Genomic DNA, 15990 nt, shown 5'->3' on the forward strand with positions numbered 1-15990 from the left:
ATCTGCAAAGTAATTCTTATGGATGAAATCTGTTTTTGAAAGGTGTAGTTTGCAAGAAATGGTTTTGTTCTTGCCAAAAACAGGGCCGCAACAGAAAGTCATTGATAGACCTCAGGAGCTGAGGAGCTGGAGTCTTGACTGCTAAGGCCGGCCTCAGCAGTTCAAGTAAGGGATGGCAATGGCCTCCGCCTCCAATTATCCGAATGGATGCGAGTTGGGTTTAGAGTCTAGAATGTATCCTCTTCTTGCATGGAGTTCCATATCCAATTATGTAAATTAAAAATATGAGATTTTCACCTCACACGGCTCGTTTAATTCTTTCGAAGTCATTGGAGTCCTTTCATTGGTTGTAATGAATTTTCCATTATACTATCATATATAAATATGTTATTCCCTACTTCTTAAATCTAATTTTATATCAAAGAACACTTTGTCCAGCTCAAATGTAAAGAATCTTAGGCCAATTTTAGTGTAATCAAATATGAGTGCCCTGTGGATGTAGAATTCGAACCTCCGATGAGGTCCATCCTTCGATGGAGGTGGAGATGGTGCCTTGCAATTTGACTATGATGGGTATAGAGGCGGTGACAAAGGTGGAGGGTGCATTATCCGTTTACTTATCTCCATTACCATCCCTTGCTCAAGTCCTTGCTTTGAGAGAGCTTTTCAGAGTGTCGTAAGCTTGTGTTTGCGTGTTTATCCATACCTCAATCAGGAGCACACTCATGCCAAGTCGAGCTTTATACCATATGTTTATGATTGGTTCTGGCTTTCTAAATCTGAACTTTTCTGTCGAAAGATTGAAAGAAAGTCTAGCAGGGTCATCAAAAGGCCGCACTCGACTTTGCCAAGCATTTTTCACTTGTTTTTACTTTAACTCCATGACCTCATAAGTTTACTTGTTTCCTTTGACAGTTCCTATTACGCAATCAGGTTACATTGACATCCCAACGGATTCCAGCGGATGATGAGAGGCCAGTTAATCTTCTGTTTCCAACTACTCTCGCTTTGTAGCTCAACTCAATGAACTTGAAAGCTTTTCTTGGAAAAAGGGTGCAGGTCTTACATAAATGCCTGCCATTGCAGCTCTTTTTTCCCATCAAAATGCCTTTTGTGACAAGATTTAAACCAGAGAATGGAAGTGCGTCTGCTGCCCTAGTCAATCTTTTCATGAGTGTGCACATTCAAACGAAAATCGCAATTTCTTTTTTGATTCAAACTCAAAATAATAATGCAGAATACAAACTCATTTATCACGAAAATCAAAAAACAAAACACAAAAATGACTTCTTGACAGCTTCTTAATTAAAATCAAATCTCAATCACATGCCCTTTCTTGTTAGAATCCAGCCTTCTCGAAGTAAGACTCCAAAGAATCTAAACTAAAACCATGCCCGAGCCCATTTCCATATCCGAACCCGAACCCAACCCCACAACCCATACCAACCCCAAAAACTAGCTTGGTGTTGTTCCATGGCCAGCTACCATACCCGAGTCCACCCACCAACCCGAAGCCTGCTCCAATACCACATCCGATTCCAACACCGCCCCCAGGACCCAGAATGGTTTCCTCTACTTTCTTGTAACCGTCTTGAAGGAATTCGGGTACTGGGAATTGATTTCCATCCTTTCTCTTGCTGTCATTTGTATTCCATTTCCAAAGAGAGTTGGAGTTTTTAGTTTTTGTCTGGATTTTGGATTTTGGCTTCATTCTACGAGGTGAGCAAAGGATAAGATTTTTGGAGAATCAGGCTATATGGCGGGGTGGTATTTATGCTTATGTTGTATATATACTATATAAGTATAGCAATACAGACCCAGTACAGGGGAAATACTAAGATTTCATAAGCTGGGGAGGGGGACTCAACATAGAAAAAGAAAAAAAATACAAGGATGGATGGTAAATAAACAAGAGTGCGAGGGCCACTCTTAAATATAAGTTCCCTTGATTAGTCCTTAGACAAAGAGGGTAAAATTTAGAAGAAAAACAAAAGGTGAGGGTTGATCTTGATTTTTTTTTATTTTATTTTGCTTTTAACTATATTAGAAATAATAAATTTAGATGTGATGCATGAAATCTAAATACTTGATTAGGAAAAACATAAGAATGTTTAAAAACTGGACATGGAATGCTTTGAATAAAGGCCAATATTAATAAAATTTTAATAGAAAAATAAATATAAACTTTGAACACGGTGCTTCATAATGAAGTAACTAGTTTTTTAAAAAAACTTTCTTTTCTTTTTTTTTAAACTATCCCTTTTAAATTCTTTTCTTCCAACTGCATCAATTCAACCTGTTATTAATTTTAAATTAATTATCATGATTTGTTTTAATTTATTTTTTTATAAAGTTATTGTAATTTTAAACAAACATTTAAATATTTAATTAGTGTTAAATTTTTATAAACATCTATTTTTTTATCATGATTCAAGTTATAAAGGCCGTATTAATTTAATATGTTGTCATCTTATTAGCCAATCATTTGAAGATTTTTGTTTTTTTTAAGTTAGAACGAATGAAATCTTTTTAAAAATTCAAAAATCAAACTAAATTTTGATTTAGTTGATAGGTCATGGATAATGTTGTTTGTTTCTAAATTTAAAATATATTTTGGTTAGGAAAAATAATAAATTAATAGTGTTTTTCGATGTTTTATATATATAAATATAAAAAAAAATTGAAAAAATTATATTAATACATTTTCAAGCTAACAATACTTTCAAAAAAAATATCTTATACCATAATATTAAATATTATCTAACTTATTAAATCAACTAAATATAACCAAGTCAATTATTATCTAGTTGAATATAAAACCCGATCTAAACTAATTCCATGTTAAGAGATTATCAAGTTAACTTGTTGGTGCTGGCAGGTTTTAATAATTGCTCTTACCTCGACAAAGGGGTAAAGGTTTTATATATATATATATATATATATAAAAGCCTTCACCAACTTACCAAAGTAAACTCTAGTCGTAATCATGTCACTTGAAAGTTATTTAACCATTTAACATTTTGAATTGAGTCCACGCGTTAATTATTTCCGTTGTTTTTATTTTAAAAGGAGAACGCAAACAAATTAAAATTAAAATAATCGATTGGCTCCCGTGATATATTTTATATTACTAGGATGTAATTAGCTTAACTTTAATGTTTCAAAGTGAAATTCACCTAGTTTTAGAAAGGTTTTAAGCTGGGTTTGTGTTCATGACAAGTCTAATACATGAAACTTAAACTTGTTTAAATTAATTAGACTTGAGCAGGTCTACAATGAGCTGCGTCAAAGTGAGCTTGCATGTGTTTTCTATCATTATAATTAATATATTTAATTATATTATAATTATTTGTGACGTATTATGAACATGTTCCAATTAAAATACCAAATAAATAGCAATACAATAACATATATTATGCAAGCACTTCAATTAATGCCTTATCAGATCTCAACTCCTTGCTTCTTCTTCAACTACTATTGAAACTTCTAATTATTTTTCTAGTTCTAAAATCCTGTAAAAAAATATCATAAAAAAAAAAATTATAACACACAGTGTATCTCGGAGCTTATAACTCACACATGCATATAATTGCTAAATCTGTTATTAAATTGATTTTATAAAATTAATATATTTAATTATTATGATGTTTCAAAATCTAATAAACTTAAGAATGAAGTTATTAGTGTTTGAATAGTGGATAAACACACGTTCAGGTCAATATTGTCTTTTCTAAATCTCACAAAGTGAATGGTTGGTGGTAGAAGACCTAACACTTGCAAAACAATCTTTTTTTATAGGATTTAGAGACCCTCGTATTATAAAGTCGGTGATTTTTAGTAAAAGATTGCAATGAATAAGAGAATGAACTTTAAATTCCAAGAACAAAAATGTTTGTTCTTATTTTTGTAAAATTAAATAAACATAGTCTTACGGCCCAACATGGAGTTTATAACGATCGTCATACCCATACCTATATATATATATATATATATATATATATATATTTGGGCTTAATACATAGCTGAACTCAAAGATATTGAGTCTGGTAGCTCGTTAGACTCATGCCTGTTTAGATTTAGCGCATAGTTGAATTAAAAAATGTTAATTCTGTCAACTTGCCAAAATCATATGTGCTTAGGCTTAGTTTGTAGCTGAATCCAAGGATATTGGGTTTGACAGCTTGTCATGCCTAGATCAACTTGGGCTCAGCGCGTAGCTGAATACAAGGATGTTAGGTTTGACAATTCAATAGACCTATGTTTGTTTGGGTTTACTGCATAGCTAAACCCAAGGATGTTAGGTTTAACAGTTTAACAGACCTATGTTTATTTGGACTTAACACATAACTAGACTCAATGATGTTGATTATGACAACTCACTCGATTTATATATACTTAGGCACACAGCGCACAACTGAATTCAAGAATATTGGGTCTGGAAGCAAGCTAGATCCATATTAATTGGGTCTAATATTCTGTCAATATTGGGTTATTACCCTACCTTTGGCCCTTTTAAATATAAACTTAGACTAAAAATTAAATTTTAAAAATACATTGATCCATCAAATTATATATTAGATTATTTTAGTTAATGAAATCTTATATAATCTTTTTTTCTTTTATATAATTACAAGCTCACAGAAGAGCTAACTCACAAATTTACAAATACAAACTTACTAATTGGCCTAATTGATCATACCAATATTGTTAAAATTATGAGTTGAATTATAAAAATTATATGACTTTATAAGTTAACATTTAATGCAAAATCCCTTTAGACATTCAAAAATTGATAAAATCATTTCATATTGAAATGCAATAAAATCATGTAAACATGGGATTTTACAACCGTTTTTTCGTTTTCATGTAAAATATAAATCTATTTCAATTTGTTACGTGGGATATGATGAATCGTGAGTTGAGGAGTGAATTTTTTCCCCCAAAAATCATTATTTTCTTCTTCTTCATTTATTTTCCTAGGACATATAAGACACTAGGAGATAAGTGAAAGCAACATGTTTGACTATTTTTATCTCCAGCTTTCGAAAAGACATGTGGTCGAAGCAAGAACTGTTCGTTTATTGAAAACAAATCCTAAAGCATGCTAGCTTTAATTTTATTGAATTTAAGGGGATCAAGAAAAAAAAATATTGCGCTTTCCCTGGACGGTTAACTATAATCTGTGCCGTTAATACCAGGTTGACCCTACGATGTTGGTGATGAGAATGACTCTGATTCCAACTGTCTCCCTTAAATAGATTGGAAACAGAAGTGAAAATTATGTCGGTGAAATCTAGAGTAACAGCGCAGGAATTTCTTATTCATGATAAATTAAGAAAGTAGTAATTTTACAAATAATTAATTGATTTCTAAGCTACCTACTTTCTCAAAAACAACCAAGAAAGAGTAACTATATTGTATTTTTTAAGTTACTTAATTATATATGAATTTTTACTGCCTTGAACTATATATAAAAAGAAATTTACATATCATATTTCTTACAACACATGTACTATTATTTTATTAATTTTTTTTACATAATTTTTTAATAAAGAAAAAATTGTTCGATACGATTGTAGAGGCCCTTAGACTTAATTGCCTTACTAATTAATATTTCTCGCACTCGCTATCATGATTCAAAATCTTCATATGGTTAGAAGTTAGAACTCGGATTCAAGAGGGAAAAATAAACGCTATTGAAGCTATAAGTTTGGTCGGTTATATTGTCGGCCTTCAACAAAAGTCAAAACAAACCATATACCTTCAATATTAGGCCAAATAATTGCCGCAAACTTAACTTTATATTTTTTTTGTTTTAAAAGTTTTTTTTTTAAAATAAATATTTTTTTTTAAATTAATGTTTTTTAATGTTTTTAGATATTTTTTGTATGCTAATAATGTCAAAATTAATTTTTTTTAAATAAAAAAAATATTATTTTAATATATTTCTAAACAAAAAAATACTATAAAATATAACCATTAATATATTTTCAAACACTCCCATTTACCTTAAATGTGCTAACCTACTTCCGTTGACCTCACCATGGCATAAATAACACTGTTTCTTTGCTCATCAGACGTAGTTGACAAACCATTTGCACCGCCATCGAAATATTCCAAGCTCCCCCCTTATATAAATAATACTCTTTCCCCACCGATCCAAAGCATAAAGTAGATCAAAGGTCCCTTCCATCAAGAAAAAAAAAGAGAGAGAGAATCCACAACTTCCCTCTCTTTCTCTCAAAAACTAAAAATGGAACTGGCTCCTCGCTCCTTCTATGGTTCCTGGAAGAGATACTGGAGAAGAAAGCGATACCAGCGATTCGACGGTGCGATCACAGCCCGGAAGAACATTAAGGTGACGAGATTCGGAGGTAGCCCACGAAGGGTATGGAAGATCAAAGCAGTGCCCAGGCTAAGAATTTTGAGGAGCATTGCTTCACCATTGAAGCTAATGAGCAAGCTCAAGAACGCTTATATTAACATGATGCTTGGTATGGCTGGAAATGTGGACGGAACAAATGTTTTTGGAAACAAAAGGGTTCCAAGAGGCAGGCAAGTTAAAGCTACTAATTACCCGAGTGAAGCGTTTGAGAAGAGGTTGGTTTATGAGATTTATAAGAACCTGCTAGCAACTCGAGAATTATCTACCGTGAAGATCAGTAATTAATCATTAGTGGATATATACATTTCCTCAAGGTATTTGTATTGAGACTATAATTATAAAGTTAAACCCATTATATTTCTTTCTTTCTTTCTTTTATAATCCTGAGAGTCCAGCCCATATTTTACTGTTTATTAAGTTATTTGTTAGAACCAACTTTAAAATTTAAATGGAAATTTCCCCCATTTAATCTAAGCAATTAGAAGAAGAGAACGTACAAATATTATTAGTATTTCATACTATTTTATTTATTTAAATGGAAATTTCCTCCATTTAAAATATTTTTTATTTAAAAATGCATTAAAATAATATATTTTTTATTCTTTAAAATTATTTTTTACATTATTATATCAAAATAATTTAAAAACATAAAAAAACAATTCAATATTTTCTAAGAGCCTGTTGGGACAAAAAAACAAACTGCACCAAAATCTTATGTTTTTGATTTATATATATATATATATATATATATATATATATATATAATTAATTAATTAATTTGTCAACTTGCTTGAGTAGTTTGGTTCATTGTTTCAACAAGACATAAAAATTCATATAAAATGTTTTATGCAAAACAAACATTCTCTTTCCGTCCAAATTCCTAACAAGGATAAGACAAACACAACTTAAACAAATAAAAAATTAAAAGGTGATTAGACAACAAATTATTTTAATAAACTGGTAGGTTATCTTGGAAAAAAGATTCTTGCGGCCGGCCCCAATGTCTCTCTCGAAAGCAACCGTGTGCCAAATTCATGGAACCTCGATAAAATATGATCCCGTGAAGACTGAGATGCCCGCAAGGGGTTAATTTCTTCTTTGTTGTATTTTATTTTTTCCAGTTTTGACGTTAATTGAGATATGTTTGATCAATGCACGAAAAGATAATTAATTTTAAGTGATTAGATATATTTAATTAAATATGTGAAAAGGACCTTAATTATTATCAAATAATAGGGTACTTAATGAATTGACCCCATAAGAGTCCTCATGAGATACGGTAATGATATCACCACTAAATTATTTTTTTAATATATATATTCTCTTACATCAAATAACAAATAATATTTGGACGATGGATATCCACGCAACAATAATAATAAATAAAATATAAATATTTAAAATTTTTACTTAATGTATAAATACGCTATAAAAACATTAATTAAAACAATAAAGATTAATGATAAAAATGGAACATCACATTATAAAAAACAAAAATAAATGTTCTCATGTGACCACCTAACAATTTGAGCCTTTTCATCTAAGACCTGTATACTGTGTAATATGATAGCATAGAACCTCTACTTTTATTCATTGGATCATGAGCTAGAGTCCTAGTACTTTTATTCATTGAATTAATCACTATTAACTCGTTTTTTAGCAGTGATTTGGTATTAATTAGATATATTTAATCAAATTTTAAGTATAAACATAGTCAATAAAACGCCATCTCTCTTTTGGTTTATAGTTAATTAATAATTAATAATAGCCATGGTCTAACCAAACGTTGTGAATTGGGCTTCAGTCAGGCCTTAAACCTTTACTTTTCTTTATAATACATTTTCGTGCCCATGTTAAAATATTTTCAAGCAGTCGGTTCAAGTTAATTAGATATAAGATGCTGAAGCTATAATTTACGGATACGTGGAAATTAATTCAAACTATGAAACTACACCCATATGCACGGTCCACGTTACTCAAGGGGAGCAATAACTAGCAAAAGTTCACTTTAGTCCTCAAAGTTTTTATTTCTTTCAATTAAATTCATAATTAAAGTCTTATGATTTTATTTTTCAATCCTCCAACTTTATTTTTATTATGTTTATGTCCTTGAGTTATGAGAAATGAGAAAGATAGTTACTAGAAAATAAAGAGGATAGAGAGAATTTTCCTAGCTATATTCGGCCATAAGAAGAAAAAAAATTAGTCTTGTTATTAATGGATTTATCTTGGAAAGGAGAGTTTAGTGATGGTAATTTTACCCATCAACCATGCTAAAATAATTTTTGATTGAAAAGTGAAATTAAAAAAAATTAATTTAACAAAATGACTTAAAAAACAATTAAAATAATAAGGATTAAATTTTTAAAAAAAATAATACACCGTAAATTAGGATTAAAGAATAAAATTAAAAATAAATAAACATTTTATAAAGAATCAAGAACAAAAATTAAAAATTAAAATTAAAATGTTTATTAAGGAAAGAAAAGAAAAAAAAATAAGGATGATAAACCACACAACTACCAATTACATGCGCGAACTAAAAAAAAAAAAAACATTGTAACGCTTCAAATTATCTAAATTGTGATATTTGGTACGGATTGTAGCAGCAGGCATTTAATTGATGCGACCTGGTTAGCAACCAGGAACACATTGTATTTCTTCCTGGTTAGCAGAAGGCATGAGTTTCCAGCATGAACCAAGACTGAGATGAAGGAGATACCTGTTTTTATGTTTTAAAAATATTTTAAAAAAATTTAAAAATGTTTTATTTTTTTTGTTTTACATTAATATTTTTTTTAATATTTTTAGATCATTTATTACGTTAATATCAAAAATAATTTTTAAAAAATAAAAAATATTATTTTAATATATTTCTAAATATAAAATACTATAAAAAATAACAATAATTACAATTTTAAATAAACTGCAAATATTATTAGAGTAAAACCAACTCAATCTAAAGGAAGCTTATTCTTTCATAAAGGGTTTTTACAGCCTCGAAAATCTCTATGATAGTTAAAAGTTATTATTATTATTATTTTTATCATTGTAGAACAAAAAAACATCATTTATATGAATCCTCCCATGTGATTCAGCTCAATAATCTAAATGCTTGAACATTAATTTTAAAATCTTAGAATGCAATATTTTATGGACATGTTCATTAAAAGGATATATTATTCCTTACTATTTCATTATTATTTTAAGAAAGAAAGAATAACAATAAGTATCTAATGAAGAAAATACAACTAATCTTCATATTAATTGGAACGACTCTTACAATGAAAATGATAAACTTGCTTTCTTCGTTATCTTTGCAATATTCTTTGTAAGTATTAATTCATATATTTATTTTTTATATGTTAAACAAAACTCGTGTTGGTTTTACTCTAATTAAAAAAAATACAGCACTTAACCTTTTTTTTCTTGGCAATATTCTTTATAAGTAGTAATTCATGTGAATGTTTATGTGACTTTATATGATCTTACAAGTTCTACTTAGACTAGGATTTTTATCATTATCTAACGGAGAGAAAAACTAATCAACTAGTTAATTCCTAACAACAATAAAACTCTAAATCCTAACTCTTAACTAATATTGAACTCTAACACTCTCTTTAATATCATTTATTATATCGTTCTTTCATCTTTTTATTATCTTTACAATGTCCTGCCTCAACAATAGTTTAATGATTATGCTTAACATCAATTGTATATCCAAACCTTCAATTGGATTCACAGCTTTTCCAACTGAGATTGACATTTAAGTTTGCACGTCTTCAATTTCTTATAGTTTACCTCCAATGTTACAATTAAATCCTTCAGTTATGCCTCTTTAACATCAATGATACCGTAAAGATGTAAAATCTTTCTCTTAAAACTTTCACCCTTAACATCATTAGCCATTAAGTTTTCCTTAGATTTCTCTGGACCTGGAAATTTTTTTTTCTGTGCAACAACTTATTCCTTGTTAAGAAATGAAGCATTGGATTCACAAAGTAGAATAAAATTTTTAATTGCTGAAACTCTTCTTATAGGAGGATAGTTTTGTCGAATAAGATTTTCAACTGGAAACAACATCTATCTTTATAGATGATTGTTCTAGCTTTGCATCCACTGTTCTTGTATATTATTTGAACATTTCTCTATAGACATTAAAGAATCAAAATTATCTTCATCTAGATAAGATTTTTTGTTACTTTCTTCTATATCAGACATTTACTTTATTACATACAGATGTCCTAATGATAAATGCTTCAAACACTTCAAGACTATCAAAATCATCAAAATCAATAAGCTCTTTTTCATCTTGTTCATCATCCTTTTCTTTGTAAGAAATCAAAAGACCTTTTGAATTTTGAACTTGTAATTGAACCTCCTCTTCCCAATGATCAATAGAATAAAATTTTAATAATTGATTTGGCTATTTATTATGATCAAGATTATTGTCATAATCTTGATCATAATCATAATCATAATCTTAGCATACTTTAACATCATGTAGATCAAATAAAATATAATGGCATGTTGATATTATTGTGCTACAGACATCAAATTTTCCTTCATGCCCGGAACATGATAAACATCTTGAAGATATACCTTATTAAAGTTATAGTGAGATGTGATTTTCGCTTTATCAATATAAATTATTGGTAATTTTGAGTTATCAATTGTCACCACCACACAACTTTCTTTTTACAATGTCTAATATTATACCTTTTAATTATTATTTTTATAATTAATTTGATCTTTAATTGTCGTTTTCAATGCTAGTTCTTCCTTTTTCTATGGCAAATGATATCAACTGCTAAACAACATTCATGTTGGTTTTGCTACGAGAAAAATAAGCAGCTGTTGTTTTCTTTTTATTATTTTCTTATATATAATTCTGCATGTTTTGATAGCTTCATATGGCCTTACAAGTCCAACTTAAATTAAGACTTTTATCCTTACATAACTAAGAGGAAAACTAACCAATTAATAACTATAATAAAATTCTAATAGAAATAATCTTATTAATATTGTAGAACTCTTACAAATTCTAAATTCTAACTCATATATAACTCATATTGAATTCTAACAGTCAATGCATCGAAATATGTTTATAAGAATTGTAAAAGCATATGGAAATTTTTATTATTTATTAATTTAAAATATATCAAAGAAGTATTTGATACGTGTTTAGAAGTATTAAGTCAAATGTTCTATATTAAATGGGAGTGAGATAAAATGGAGAAAGATTGGCCAATGTTAGCAATAATTTAGTTCCTTAATTTCAATAAAACTAATTAATCGGTTCTTATGTTTAATCTTAATTTATCCAATTTCTATAAAAATAAAAAAAAAATGTTAAGATGGAAAAACTTGATTAGTAAAGAAGGGATTTTTTAAACAAAAAGCTACTAAATCTTTATAATCCAGTCATTCACACTTTAGTGGTCAATAAGTTATTTTCACACAACTATAAGCACTTTAGAGGTTGAAATAAAATTGTCAGTCATAATATATCTGAACGGCATCGTGTTTACTGATGGATCATTGGTTCATATATATATATATATATATATATATATATATATAATAAAAGGAGTTCAATCGTATCAAGTAATTATGAAAGAGCATACCAATTATAGTAAAAAGATGGCGCAACAATCTACACTCAAGTCTCTATAGGCCCTTGCCTCATCTGAAATGGTTAGTCTTTTCTTAGCTATACGTGATTCATTCTTTTTTTTATTTTTTTATATTGGTGAGTGTATCAGCTTATATATATTTTAATTAATTTTTTAAAATTTTAAAATTAACAATTATATAAATCTATAATGATTCTAAGATTTGTGGAATTCAAACTAATAACTTCTAAAAAATAAACCTAAAATTTGACCAGTTAAATTTGAATTATATATTAGATAGATAGATAGATAAAGAGAGGTCCAAATTGTTTTTTTTTAAATCAAATACCTCTTTTATTATAATAATAAAATAAATGGTTAGAGATTCTATATCACAAGTTAATTTTAAAATTGTGTTTAATTATTATTTTAAAATAAAAGAAACAAAAATAATTAGAACAAATAAAACATGTTTTCTTTTTTTTTATTCTAAAAGGATAAAAATTTATTTTAAAATTATTGTGAAGATAAATTTATTTTATATCCTTATCTCAATTTCTTCAATTAAACATGTTTATATTTTTTTTATTTGAATTATCTTGTATTCTCCGTACATTAACCAAACACAACCTAATATATTTATAAGAGAATTTTGTATTGCCGTTTTTTTTAATTGGAACTCCAGAACAATAATCTTCTTCCCTGTGTGTATAAATTATTATTTTTTATAAAAAATACAGTTTTTTTTATTTTGGTTCTGGTAGAATTACAAAAGCAGGAAGAAGTGTTGATAGTCATGAAACGAACAGTACATTCCTTGTCATTCAAAGGAAGAGGAGGGACCATAGGTAGTTAAAGAAGTGATAAAGAAGCAACTATGCTAACAAAAACCCAATTATCAAAAGCTTACTTAAAATAGACACCCAAACCATCCCTTAATCCTCCACCCGTCGATCACCATGATTACACCCAATTAAATCCTGAGCCTTCAAACTTCATTCTTCACCTCCCTCACACCCTTCTTTGCCACTCCACCACTACCCCCAACACCCCCCCTAACAACCCTTCTTTTTCTCCCTCTAACTAATATATATCTCTCATATATATATATATATATAAGCACGCACACACACACATGCATGCTCTCCCATGTGCATAAATCACCTCTACTTCTCTCTCTCTCTCTCTAAAACCGATTCTCTTTCTGTTGCGGTGTCTCTAACGGTTTTTCAGTTCCCTTGGCGGGAAACTAGATTTTTTTGAAGGATTTAGCTTTTGTGCTCCTTGCACCATTGACTCTCCCTGCTCCCAACCAATCAGGTACATCCACGTGTTTCCAAACAATCAACGAGCTCGCCATTTTGAATCAAACGACCAAGGGTGGTTCTGACGATTCTCATCCATCATGCTCTACTAAGTACCAGACTCACTCATCTGCTGCTATATATATATAAATAATATAAGTTGCGAAGGAGCTTCGTTTCTCTCCTTTTCTCTTTGTCTCGAGAGAAATGGAGATAACGCAACCACCACCGTCCGGTTCAAAACCGGCGACGCAAACAGCTGCACAATCACCACCTTTTGATTACCACCAACCAAACGATCAAGATCAGTTCGCGTCCAATTTCACCTCTCTCTACCTCTCGATCTTCCCGCCAAAACCCTTGCTGCTCCCGAACTCGCTCTCCTTCACTCCCTCCACCACCGCCTCCCCTACCTCCTCCTCCGCTGCCGATGAGATTGCCACCGAGAACAGCCTCCGCCAAGCTCGACTGATTCTCGAGTACCAGGACCTCTGCGATCACTACAATGTCTCTCTCTCGCGCCTCCAAACCCTAACTAATGAACTTGAGTTGATTCGTCAAGAGAACGCGGATCTCAGAGTCGCAAATAGTGAGCTCCTCAAGCTTATCAATCTCTCTTCTCAGGCCGCCGCGATGCAGCATCAGGGCAGAGCTTTTGGAATCAGCCGTGATGTTGCCATTGAGAGAAGGAACAGTGTTAATAATGTCGAGAGAGAGAGGGTGACGTTGCCGAAGAGCATTTCCGTCAGATCTAGTGGTTACGTGAAGGTGAATCAAGCGGTTTCTGGTAATGTGAGCACCAATGGAGGCGGTCGCGATGGTGCAAGTAGTAACTCGAGTCGGTCTCGTGTGGCGAGTCAGCTCGATCAACTCGTTTCTGGATCGGTGAGTTGAATTTCTTTCTGTTTTTTCGAGTTTTGTTTGGTTTTTTTTTTTTTTTGGTGAAAAGTTTTGTTGGCTTTTAAGTTTCCATTGAAATGCATCGTAGCACGCGAACTGTGTGTGTATTGTTTGTGTTAGGTACTGTGTCCGGTTCGTCCGGTTAAGCTGTACGTATAGACGGCTGTTATCAATTTGATGTTAAAATTCCATTCTCTCCAGTTCGTACGGTTCCCTCTCTATTAAAATTACCAATTTATCTGTCTATTTTATTTTCTTAACTACTATATGTATGTATGTATGTATTCCGGTAGAGTTATTCCCGTGGTTCCGTATTGGTCCAGATAATATTATTTAATTTTATATAGTTTCTGTGAGGGAAAAAAGAGATTTATTGACAAAAAATAGAGAAAATTACAGGATTTTTTTTACAACAGAATATATAATTAATTAAAAAGGAGGTGAATATATTAATTATTTCACTAGATTATAATGCAGTTGTATTTTATGCAGAATTTGTACGATAGAGTCTATTATCGATATGCAGAAGAATTACAACTAAAATTGGATATATAATTTTTAGATAAACACTGATGATTAAGGGGTCAATCAAAGTCGTCCATTTTATGCTCTGGGACTTTCGATTGCTTAAGGTTGGTTGTGTGCAATATTGTATTCCAATAGTATTAATCTGTTAGGAAAAGAAATTTGAGTATGATCACTCTATTCTTTTAGAATCGAAATTTAACTAAGATCATTGGAAGTGTAGTGCATGGACTTTTTTTCCAATACCACACGCACAATTAATTATATTGGACCATGAAGACAAGTTTCTAGCATTTTTTATTTTTTGTAGTGATTAAAAATGGGTTGCATATATATACTTCAGTGCATGCAGATGCAGCAGAGGGTGTATGTGCCAGGAGGAGGAGGGGGGAAGAGATCAGAGGAGGAAATAGCTGCTGGAATGGAATTGGAGGTGTTTAATCAGGGGATGTGGAAGACAGAGCTGTGCAACAAGTGGCAAGAGACAGGCACGTGTCCTTATGATAACAATTGCCAGTTTGCTCATGGCATTGGCGAGCTACGTCCAGTAATCAGACACCCGAGATATAAGACTCAAGCTTGCCGTATGGTTCTCGCTGGAGGGGTTTGTCCTTATGGACACAGATGCCACTTTCGCCACTCTCTCACTGACCAAGACAGGTTACTACTGGGTCCTCGTTGATCATCTAAAAATGCATGGATTAATTTTGGACTTGATTGATTGATTGAAAAGGGGATGGTGTAAAGCTTAAGCAAATGCCCAGGGTTTTATGTATATAAACCTAATCAGTAATGTTCATGCATCATATGTCGTAATGATAATAAGGAAAAACAATATAGAATAAAAAAAAAAAAGTTGAAAAATATGGCAAATTGTATTTGATAAATTGGGGGCGATCACTGATCATTGGGTAAGTTGTAAGTAAAGAGAAAATTGGATTTTATTTTTTTTTGGTAGGAAATATTTCAAGTGGGGCTGGGGGGAGGGGGGGTATGGTTTGTGAACAACCAACCCACCAACCAAAACCAAGACCAAACTCCAAGTTCTGTAATGATGCATTCTTTGAAGTATTCTACGCAACTTCCATTTCAAGTTTGTTAGTTAAATTTTTATTTGCTCTCTCTGTCAAATTAGTTATGTTATATGTATAATATATACATGCATCTGGATGCTGATATATATATATATATAGAGGATAAAATGTCATTGTTCCACGTTTGTCAACTGCTGGACAAACGTTGTTTACTTGGGCCAATCTGG

General features: G+C 30.9%; 3 protein-coding genes across 3 annotated transcripts; 2 read left to right on the top strand and 1 right to left on the bottom strand.

Moving 5' to 3' along the window:
* Nucleotides 1-1339: 1339 nt before the first annotated feature.
* Nucleotides 1340-1711, bottom strand: LOC133670821 (glycine-rich cell wall structural protein). Its single transcript, XM_062091424.1, has one exon. It carries the CDS (start codon nt 1709-1711, stop codon nt 1340-1342), a length of 372 nt encoding a protein of 123 aa, XP_061947408.1.
* Nucleotides 1712-6253: 4542 nt separating this feature from the next.
* Nucleotides 6254-6670, top strand: LOC133670822 (uncharacterized). The gene has a single exon (XM_062091425.1). It carries the CDS (start codon nt 6254-6256, stop codon nt 6668-6670), a length of 417 nt encoding a protein of 138 aa, XP_061947409.1.
* A 6446-nt stretch (nt 6671-13116) lies between these two features.
* On the top strand, nt 13117-15822 carry LOC133670596 (zinc finger CCCH domain-containing protein 14-like). The gene is made up of 2 exons (XM_062091126.1): nt 13117-14189; nt 15073-15822. Exons 1-2 carry the CDS (start codon nt 13512-13514, stop codon nt 15409-15411), a joined length of 1017 nt encoding a protein of 338 aa, XP_061947110.1. The 5' UTR covers nt 13117-13511; the 3' UTR covers nt 15412-15822.
* Nucleotides 15823-15990: the final 168 nt, after the last annotated feature.

The sequence above is a fragment of the Populus nigra genome, chromosome 13, assembly GCF_951802175.1.
Source record: "Populus nigra chromosome 13, ddPopNigr1.1, whole genome shotgun sequence".
Classification (NCBI taxonomy): domain Eukaryota; kingdom Viridiplantae; phylum Streptophyta; class Magnoliopsida; order Malpighiales; family Salicaceae; genus Populus; species Populus nigra.

What these genes read in the sequence shown, in the direction of transcription:
- LOC133670822 (XM_062091425.1), top strand. Translation starts at nt 6,254, where the DNA reads ATGGAACTGGCTCCTCGCTCCTTCTATGGTTCCTGGAAGAGATACTGG.
- LOC133670821 (XM_062091424.1), bottom strand. Translation starts at nt 1,711, where the DNA reads ATGAAGCCAAAATCCAAAATCCAGACAAAAACTAAAAACTCCAACTCT.
- LOC133670596 (XM_062091126.1), top strand. Translation starts at nt 13,512, where the DNA reads ATGGAGATAACGCAACCACCACCGTCCGGTTCAAAACCGGCGACGCAA. An exon ending in ATCAACTCGTTTCTGGATCG is followed by an intron (nt 14,190 to 15,072) that starts GTGAGTTGAATT and finishes TATATACTTCAG; the next exon opens with TGCATGCAGATGCAGCAGAG.